Raw genomic sequence first — 10069 nt, 5'->3', positions numbered from 1 at the left:
ATAATGCGTTTCATTACATTAGAACTTATTAAACTCTGGAGCTGGTTAATGTGAAGCTGTGATCTCTCACGCTCATGCTGAAAGGCTTGTTTCATTCTTGTCAATAGTCTGGCAGAAACAGAACTGCTGAAAAGCCTCTTCTTTCATTCCAGTAGTTCCCTAGTTTCATTACGGTGACGTCTGTAGATCTTCTGTAAATTGGCACATTATAAGGACAATGCACTATGTCAACAGGCTGAGACAAACTACAGGATCATGCCTTGTGAAACGAAATCTATTACTGTCTCTTAAAACACTATAATGGACAAACACATTAATTAAAATCACACATAATCAGAGATGTCAGTGTAATTTTATTTTTGCCATCATTCAGAGACTATAGACAACGTTTATGTTGCAGAGAAATCTATAGATCTGTCTAAACAAAGTCAATAACTCAAATTGAGAGAATCGTTTCAAACTGTCGTACTCTTTGTCCATGTCTTTATGAGGTGGCTATCATAAAAATAAAAATACATAAATGTAAGATTAAAGTTGTTTACATTTCATTTAAATTAGTTTTAATGACTTTAACTTGTTCAAGTCTCTGAAGTCAGCATGAAACAGAAATTTCAATCGCCTTTCTTTCCTATTGTGACGTATATCGGAGTGAAACGGCTTCTCGAACAAGAATAAAATAGGGCGGGACTTGATTGATTGGATGGTTGTGGTTTGCTATAGAGGTTATGCGTGTGATGTCACCGTGGCCCAGAGTGACTGTGGTTACACACACTTGAGTGGCAGAAAGACTGAGCGGCAGGATTTGTTTTCAGCGTGAATGCGGCGAAAAACACATAAAACGAATCTTAAACGGGAAAGAGCTTTGCGCTTGACTGTACAACTACATTTGACAAGAAATCTGAGGTTTATTTTTACAGACTGGCGAAAGCTCCAGAAAAGAGAAGCAAATGGATTTCAGCAATTCACAGAAACAACTGGACTTCAGGCAGCGAAAGGTGGATTTGCAGTTATCATTCTGTGTCAAAATGCTAGCCTGGGAAAACCCAGACAACTTCCGGCAAATTTAGATTTGCTCTGCAAGTAGTCTGGCAAAGAGCCCATTCAAGCCCATTTCTAATCCCTCGAAATCGCAGCACCAATCAGAAACGTTGGGGCAGGCTTTACACGATGACGATCGCTCTGATTGGTTTTAGGTCTATCCAATTGCGCCCAGAGGCATTTGAGCGACGATTATTATATTAAAATTGCAAACACATGAGGACCGTCTCCATGAAAGACCCGCTGGCAGATGAACGTGCTACTACATTTCTCTCCGAAACGGTAGGAAATTAAATTAGATTTAATAGAGGATTTTAACTGTGAGAAGATGATTGACAGGGCAGTTTACGTGACAGGATGCACACGACAGATCCGTCCGATAAAGATGACGAAGTAGTATGTCCCAAAGCTTGCCTACTCTCTTGCTACACATTCAAAAGTAAATACCTTTTCTTCACAAAAAGAGTACATACTTTTATGGCGTAGTGTAACTTAGGCGAATTGGGACGCAGCATATGGCTTTACAAGATGACGATCGTTCTGATTGGTTTTAGCTCTATCCAAATGTGCCCAGAGGCATTTGAGCGACATCCGTTGGTGACGCCCCTTTGGAAATGAGTTATTAATGAAGCTTTGCCAGACCATAACTCAGTTACTACTGAGAATGGTCTGGTTTTAACCAGGCTATCAAAATGCTGAATTTAGGGGTAAAATCATACCCTATACTGTATATTGTACAGTTATATAATGAATTGACAACTCATCAATTAAATATTTATCATCGTGTATTCTGCATAATTGGATGTTTTTAAATAAACACTGACAAAAAACTATACAAGTTTTAAGGCTGGACGATATGATGTTATTTATAACATTGATATAAGTGATCACATGGATTTAAACCTACCTATATTGTATTTATATAAAGCGTTCACAGGCTAATTTGCTTTATGAAATTCCCCGACGTCGAAATTGATCAATATAAATGTCAGGAAACACGATTCCTGACTGCATGTCAATATCCACGGATCACTGGATCTTCGGTAAGTTGTAAAGAACACTATATCAAGTCCGACCTTTAGTTTAAACTGATAATCGTTTGTTTTACTCGCGTTTTCGCAGTTTCCCCTATTAAATCCAGTTACGCAGCAGCTCTTCCGGCTGAGGAGGCGTGTTCCTGCGGGAAAGTGACGTCAATGCATACCCTCTATTGGTCGATCTCATGTGAGTGACAGGTTACCCCGCCCTCACGCATCATCAGAGAAGAGATGTCACTGCAATAGGGAGGGGAAGTTACTTTGATTCAAGATTATAACACATGACATGAATTTAAATTGATAGTTCACCCAAAAATGAAAATTCTGTCATCATTTACTCGCCCTCAAGTTGTTCCAACTCTGTATGAATGTCTTTCTTCTGCTGAACACAAAAGAAGATATTTTGAAGAATATGGGTCACTAAACAGTTGATGAGCCCCAATGACTTCCATAGTATGGAAAAAAAGATATACAATACCATCAAATCATAATAAATTATTTTCATTTTTGGGTGAACTACCCCTTAAACTAAAGTAATGATGTGCACAAATAAATAATTAATAATAAATACTACAATATTCCATAAATATAAGAATTATACATTTTGATTTCATGGTGACTAATGCTACTTACTTTATATTCATCAGTTTTGTTTTTCTGCATGTTGTTCTGCACTATTCTACATTGTGCACTGTTTAAACTGTCTGCAAAAACACTGCAATTACTTCGGCAATACAAATGTACAATATTATTCGTGTCAATAAAGCACTACAAACTAACTAACCGGATGGATGAATTTTGCTCACTGTGAAACTCGCTTTGTGGAAAATGCTTTTTCATATGATTAGCTACAGAGTTTGAATGTCTAAACCTCTCTCCACACTGAGTGCAGTGGTACGGCTTCTCTCCGGTGTGAAGTCGCTCGTGTGACTTCAGGTGTGCAGACAGAGAGAAACTCTTGTCACAGTATGAACACTTGTAAGGTCTTTCTCCAGTATGAATCCTCTGGTGGCGTTTCAGTTGGCCAGGCGTAACGAAACTCTTCCCACACTCACAACACACTTGATCTCTCACACCGGTGTGTATTTTCTCGTGCAGTTTACAACTTTCCTGCAGTGAAAAACTCTTGCCACAGAAGGAACACACGTAAGGCCTCTCATTCGTATGGACTTTCAGGTGGTTTTTCAGATTTGATGATGAATTAAAATCTTTACCACAATGCTCACAGTTGAATGGCATTTGTCCAGAGTGAAGGTGCAGATGATTTTTGAGACCGGTTGCATCTTTGAAGCTCTTCTCACACTGAGTGCAGTGGTACGGCTTCTCTCCAGTATGAACTCGCTCGTGGGATTTCAGGTTTCCAGACTGAGTGAAACTCTTATCACAATATGAGCACTTGTAAGGTCTTTCTCCAGTATGAATAATTTGGTGTTGTTTCAACTGGCCAACCGTAGTAAAGCTCTTCCCACACTCCAAACACACATGATCTCTCACATCATTGTGTATTTTCCGGTGCTGTTTACAACTGTCCAGCCGTGAAAAACTCTTTCCACAAACGGCACACAAGTAAGGCCTCTCGTCTGAATGAATTTTTAGGTGTTTGTTGAGATGTGACAATGAGCTAAAACCTTTACCACACTGATCACAGTCGAAGGGCTTTTTTCCAGAGTGAACGGACAGATGATTCCTGAGAGATGATTTATGTCTGAAGCTCTTTCCACATCTAGAGCACGTGTGCAGCTTTTTCAAGTTACAATGTTCCTCCTCCGCTTCATTCAGTTCTCGTCTTTGCTCTTTCACTTCCATCCAATCTAAAATAAACATATTAAGTTCAAGTGAACCCTGATTTAACAGCAGAAATCAACAGAGATCAGATTTATGTCTGTGTGTATCAAGTTTCAGATCTTTGATGTGTCAAAGGTTCGTTCTGTCATTATCTTGTCAATGCAATTAAATCATGGATGACAATTGCTATACAATGATATGATCATTCAGATGCATTTTCTGCAGGGATGCACCAATATGAAAAATGTAGCCGATACCGATAACCGATAATTCTTTATATATGAAGGCCGATACCTGATATGTTGGCCGATAATTCTAAGTCTTTATATAATTTTTGAGAGCCTGGTTTAAAAAGTATTACCATGAAATCCATGTCACAAGCACACAATTATAATGTTTTCATTATAATTTTATGTAGCCTATATGACAGACTTGCGCTGCACATGTTGCATTTACTGTATTTTTTCTTTTCACAGTGATGCCAATCATATTTCAAACAATTCAAAACCATCATGGCGAACATTGCACATCTGAAGTGTCTCAGCTGAAGGAAATGATCAATTATTTATCGGCTTTAATATATACATAAACGATAACATTAAAAATCAAAATATTTCTGTCGAAACCTATATGGTGGCCGATATATCGAACATCCCTAATTTTCTGTATCATTTACCATTCATATACTGCTTATTTCACGGACTCAACATCTGTTTTGTTACCTTCAAGAATGGACACCAACCTGTTTGTTCCTCGGTATCTTCATGGTCGATTCTGGATGGTTCTGGATCACTCGTGTCCTCAATCTCTACTTCAACAAACGCCATCTTTAACAGTCACACCAAACTAAGCTTTAACATCTGGAGTTTTCCTTCTCTTTGTAGGATGATGGGAATATTCCCAGTTTTTATTGGTGATGTGTTGGGAGGGGCACCAGATCTGACAAATAAAAAAAAGAAATAAAAATAATAATAGAGTTTTAGAGTTATATATTAGTCGCATAAAAAACAGCTCTATAGGAAGGTTTTGCTTATGTAACCAGGGCTTTTATAAGCATGAAACGGCACATGTTATTCAATTAATAATTAGAAACCTAACAACAGAGTTACATTTACATTACATTGCATTAAGCAGACGCATTTTTCCAAAACGACAATAGACGAACATAAGAAATTCGTCACAAAACCAAAAGTAATCTAGTGTACAACGACTTGTGAACTCAGAAAGCTTGACTAAAAAACAAGTTACAGGTGAAATGAAAATAAAATTATATATTTTTTAAAGAGAATGTCTATTTATATAGATTGAATGGAGGCTAATCAAGATTAATGGCTACATCTAATTCTACATTTAATTTACAGTTCAAACAATGTACATTAACGCAACACAAACATTAATTCTTACATTAGAAAAGAAAGTGTTTAACATTAAACCATAAAATAAAATCTTCTTTATCACACAGAAATATACACTCACTCGTCTCTGAAGAACTCTCTGCAAACACATTACACTCTAATTATTAATAAACCAAAGAACATAATGCGTTTCATACTTCTACACTCGCATCATCTCTCGAGTTTCTCTCTGCGCATGCGCATCCTCTTGTTCTTCTGGATTTGAATGGCAAACTCGAAAACACTTTAGTGCATTGCTGCCACCTACTGGAAATATGTATTCTGCCAATGCCACCAAAAATGAAGAGATTTGTGGAATGTCAGTTTTGTCTATCTGAAAGCTATTGTGTATCACACTGAGCTTTTAAGATGATTTCAGTTGTAGTTAAAAGTTAATTGGGGAAAAGTTAATGCTTCAGTACACAGAAAAAGAATATGCACATTTTCATGTACGCCCCATATAGTACTTTTATTTTTGTAGCAATGTGTGACATGTAAACAGAACATTCACACGTGCATATACATTTTTACACATTGCTTTCATGTAAAGTATACTGTGAACAGACAATTGGCATAAAATGACATCCAGGCAAGTTCCAATATATATGCTACACACACACACACACACACACACACACACACACACACCTTAAACTGCAAGTGAAATACAAACACTTAAAGATATAATAAAAAGCAATAACATTGTGTTGCATTATCCTGGTATTAAAGAGCACAGTTGAGTTTGACATCTCACTTGGACTTTGCAGTGATACATGTAAACACATGGGGCAGAGTTGCTCTTTATTTGTCTCACTTGAATACAGCATTCCCCAAAATTTATAAAAATTCACCAAAAAATGGAACAGCCTTTAGAAATTACAGCGAATGCCTCAGATAATGCCAAATTAGGTCAATTTATTAACGCTTTAAAACTTGTTTAATCTAATGCAATGTGAGCACTTTGACCGCTCTAAAAGACATTTTTCTTGACAGAATTCGTACATTTTACTGCTGTGACTTTGCTATTGTATAGTTGGCTAATTGGCTAATTGTAAATGCCAGTAGGTTTTACATTACTATTACATAATTAAAACTTTTGTGAAACACTAAAGGACTTTGCAAGCTAAAATGGACACCTTGTGGCTTTTATGATGAACTGCAATCGTCTTGTATCGTATCGTAGCCTACAGGATAGTAAAGAGTTGACAGGAACGTGAAGACGTGACGCAGAAAACCATCAATGCTTTGAGTATATCTATACCTTTAACTGTAAACAATTTAGGACATTTTAGGACATTTCATCACTGATCTAAATTCTCCTCTGCTCTATGATCCTGACAGAAGAACCTGTACTAACCCCAAACGCAGGGTATAAGGGTTCAGTGAAAGTGGTCTGGACTCTGTGAAGGAGAGTCATTGTGTCAGAGACGCTGTAGAAGGACAGAGTTCCTGCTCTGTGATCCAGATACACTCCTACTCTAGAGGAGGAGACAGCAGGGATTGAGACTTGCTCATTATCATGTCTGACATAAAAATTCTGGTTACAGTGGGTCAGTCTCCAAGACTTGTTATTAAACCCTAGTCTGCAGTCATTACTTTTTCCTTTACGACTAATTCCTATGTAGGAAACTGCTACAGACCAGTCGTTCCCACTGCACTCGACCTCCCAGTAACAGCGACCGCACAAACCCTCTCGACACAGGACATGGTAATATCCATCAAATCTCTCTGGATGATCAGGATACTGCTGAGCTTTAGATGAATATGATGCTTTTCTGTTCTCTTCTGACAGGATGAGGTTTTTGTGTGATGTGTTTGGATCCAGTTGCAGTTGACAGAAATCTGATGAAGACGGAGGGACAAATAGATATTCAAATAAAGTCCTGCCATCCATACTTTCCCCTCACGATGTCACATTTTAATAGATACTGATAACAATAAGTAGATTCATTATTTAATATTTTTCAACAGATAATAGAAACAGTTAATAACTATTAGGAACTAAAATTCAGCAATTGTGTGAGAGAACAATATATATAAATAAAACTCAACTTACACTGCAAAAATCCATTTGGAGTTTCAGGTTCTGGAGACTCAGAGACATGGACATTTGAGACTAAAGGGGTAAAAAACACAATCGACTGCTTAATTTTTATATGAAATCAAACATTTTGTGAATTAATCAATACCTTTTTTTGATTAAAAAAGAAAAACAAAAAACCTTCTCGGGATATTCTGGCTGTTTGCTGATGATAGACGTCCTCCAAAACTTCCTTAAACGCTGAGACTGAAATGTCTTTAAAAGACAGATGAGTGTGTTGAGTGAAGCTGGGAACGTCTTCAAATGTGGGTAAAACACACACAGACTGATAGCTCTGAAATGAGGCAAATACAGCACTGCTTGTTATGTAAAAGAGACAATGTAAAAATGTGAAACATTAAGAATAGAAAAAAAATTATATACTGATAAAAGGAATTTCATTACCTTCAGACACTGGATCTGATGATCAGAAATCAGAAGTTTGTCAATCTCTGCTTGTGTTTTTCTGAGTTCTGTCAGCTCTTGATCCAGATGTTTGTGAAGTTCCTCTGCTCGATCTATCTCAGTCTTCTCCTGAGCTCTGATCTGCTCTTTAATCTCAGAGCGTTTCTTCTCAAGAGAGCAGATGAGCTCAGTGAAGACCTTCTCAATGTCCTCCATGGTCTCTAGCGCTGAACTCTGTCAGAGACACAAAGATCTGATCATGCAGACAGGAACAACAGCCTGTATTTATGAGACTAATTTCAAGTAAATTACTCCATTATCATAAATCTTTTCAAAATCCAGACAGTGATTATGCATTCTATCAGACAAATGAACTGGTAAAACTAAAATGTTTATACCGGATTAGTTTTCCGGTTATTTGCAAACATAAATGATAAAACTACAAATAAATGAAAGTGACGTTACCGCAAAAACTACATAAATCAGGAAACATTTGCACATATTTTGTTGTTGTTTGTATGAGGGTGTTTTCGCTCTTGTTTTTCGGCTGCAAATGTTGCTTAAGATTCTCCGTAGTAATAGTTATAATATAGATACCGTAGATACTGTAATAATACGTCACTTTTACAAGCGCTGTAAACATCACTGTCATCTTCTGGTACTCACTTTAAAAGACTTCACAGCTTCACTGAGTTCCTGCTGACCTCTCTCTCGCTCCTGGATCAGCTTCTGACACGACACCTTTATCTCCTTTAACTCTTTCTGAGGATGTTCACATAAAATAAGTAAGTAGGTTAGTATCTCAGTAATTTAAATTGGTCATTTAAATAAATAAATAAATACCTTTGACTAAAATGATCAACTCAAAAAAAAAAAAAAAAACTACCTGAAATGATAAGCACTGATTACCTTTTTACTAGTCCATTCTGAATCCACAGACACCACATTGTGTTTTTTATGATTGTCAGTAACACACAAACAACAAATACAATACTGATCATCCTGACAGTAAATCTCCAGTAGTTTCCCATGACTGAGACAGATGTTCTCCTGAATGTGTCTGGAAGCTTCGACTAGTTTGTGCTTCATAAACGCAGGAGATTGATAGTGAAGCTGCAGGTGAGTTTGACAGAAGGAGGCCAAGCACTGCAGACAGGACTTTACAGCTCTGTTCTTCTCTGTAGTGCAAACATCACACTCCACAGCAGCCGTTTGTAGGGACGTCTTCTGCAGCGTCTCCATCATCTCAGCTATCAGAGTGTTCTTCTTCAGTAGAGGTCTCTGACTGAAGCTCTCTCTGCATTGGGGACAGCGGTACGGCGGCCCCTGCTCCTTCTGGCCCCAGCAGTCAGTAATACAGCTCATACAGTAACTGTGTCCACAGGGAATCGTCACCGGCTCCTTCAGAGGATCCAAACAGACTGGACAGCTGAACTGATCCACATACGGACTCACTGCAGATTCAGACATTTCGCACCCAAGATGAACAGATTCTCAGCTTCTGTAATAAGGGCTGTTTTGCCAAGAAAATAAACGTTATTTGTCAAATGCTCCAGTGAAAATATGAATACTGTCAAGATTTTACAAAGTCCAAGTATCTAACAAAAAAAAAAACAAGTTTGAGAGAAGCCTAATCACAATGGTTTTTTTTGTTTTGTTTTTTTTAACTGGGGAAATAAATTCTGTTCTCTGCTGATCAACTGTTCTGTTGTATATGCTGTCTTAACTTGTCTGAACTTAACTTATATGTAGCCCAGAATAGTATTTTTGGTCATGATCATCACATAAATAGTTTTGTATTTTTAAACAATAATCGAAATCGTAAAGAGTAAAACGTATAGTTTTGAGGTCTGTAATCGTCTAGTAAGTTACTTCAATTCAATAGTAACTTTCTTACGTTTTCAATAGACAACAAAATCCAAAAATAATCGTTTAGCAAGAAGTACAAAGCAAAATTGTTTCACCAGGCCTGTTAGGCAAACTTACAAGTTAATCTTACAGGAGTAGAAACTCTGTACACACACACACACACACAAATATATAACGTTAATTGCACGCGATTTCTTTTTAAAAGCCGACTATATGAAAAAGTCATAATCTTTGGATCTTGAAGTCCTTACCTCGACAGAAATACAACTCAAATATGATTTGCTTTACAGCTTTGACACGAAGAGCAGCGGTGTTGATCTATTACAGAGGTTTAATCACTTGTTGGGGAGAAGCAAGTTTAATTTCTCTTGAATTCAAATAACGTTTCTTCCAGGTTTCTTCCTGGTTCTCAGCACGTAAACAAAATGGCTGTGTGTTCTGTATGTAAGATAAAGAGAGAA

At 37.3% G+C, this 10069-nt stretch overlaps 2 protein-coding genes across 3 annotated transcripts; both read right to left on the bottom strand.

The window, feature by feature from the left end:
• Positions 1 to 340: 340 nt before the first annotated feature.
• LOC309507102 (uncharacterized protein) lies at positions 341 to 5479 on the bottom strand. 2 transcript variants are annotated; one of them, XR_014209016.1, is made up of 4 exons: positions 5337 to 5479; positions 4603 to 4799; positions 1497 to 3886; positions 341 to 1459 (listed from the first exon to the last, which is right to left on the bottom strand). XR_014209016.1 is itself a non-coding variant. In XM_082181233.1 (3 exons), the coding sequence occupies exons 2-3, from the start codon at positions 4685 to 4687 to the stop codon at positions 2844 to 2846; spliced, it is 1128 nt and encodes a 375-aa protein (XP_082037359.1). In that variant the 5' UTR covers positions 4688 to 4799; positions 5337 to 5479; the 3' UTR covers positions 341 to 2843. The 2 variants fall into 2 exon arrangements, 1 of the variants encoding a protein (XP_082037359.1); XM_082181233.1 differs by having other exon boundaries at positions 341 to 3886.
• A 416-nt stretch (positions 5480 to 5895) lies between these two features.
• On the bottom strand, positions 5896 to 9224 carry LOC309507086 (E3 ubiquitin/ISG15 ligase TRIM25-like). The gene is made up of 6 exons (XM_082181201.1): positions 8649 to 9224; positions 8406 to 8501; positions 7740 to 7973; positions 7476 to 7629; positions 7311 to 7370; positions 5896 to 7096 (listed from the first exon to the last, which is right to left on the bottom strand). The coding sequence occupies exons 1-6, from the start codon at positions 9207 to 9209 to the stop codon at positions 6564 to 6566; spliced, it is 1638 nt and encodes a 545-aa protein (XP_082037327.1). The 5' UTR covers positions 9210 to 9224; the 3' UTR covers positions 5896 to 6563.
• Between the last annotated feature and the right edge of the window lie 845 nt (positions 9225 to 10069).

Source organism: Leuciscus leuciscus (genome assembly GCF_965113295.1).
Source record: "Leuciscus leuciscus genome assembly, chromosome: 9".
NCBI lineage: Eukaryota > Metazoa > Chordata > Actinopteri > Cypriniformes > Leuciscidae > Leuciscus > Leuciscus leuciscus.
The sequence above is the reverse complement of the archived record's forward strand: the minus strand, read 5'-3'. Positions and strand labels throughout refer to the sequence as shown.

Excerpts from the sequence above, each read along its gene's own strand:
- LOC309507086 (XM_082181201.1), bottom strand. The coding sequence starts at position 9,209 with ATGTCTGAATCTGCAGTGAGTCCGTATGTGGATCAGTTCAGCTGTCCA. Across the intron at positions 8,502-8,648 it reads CAGAATGGACTAGTAAAAAG|AAAGAGTTAAAGGAGATAAA; the intron begins GTAATCAGTGCT and ends GAACATCCTCAG. Across the intron at positions 7,097-7,310 it reads TCCAAATGGATTTTTGCAGT|ATTTCTGTCAACTGCAACTG; the intron begins GTAAGTTGAGTT and ends CGTCTTCATCAG.
- LOC309507102 (XM_082181233.1), bottom strand. The coding sequence starts at position 4,687 with ATGGCGTTTGTTGAAGTAGAGATTGAGGACACGAGTGATCCAGAACCA. Across the intron at positions 3,887-4,602 it reads AGATACCGAGGAACAAACAG|ATTGGATGGAAGTGAAAGAG; the intron begins GTTGGTGTCCAT and ends TGTTTATTTTAG.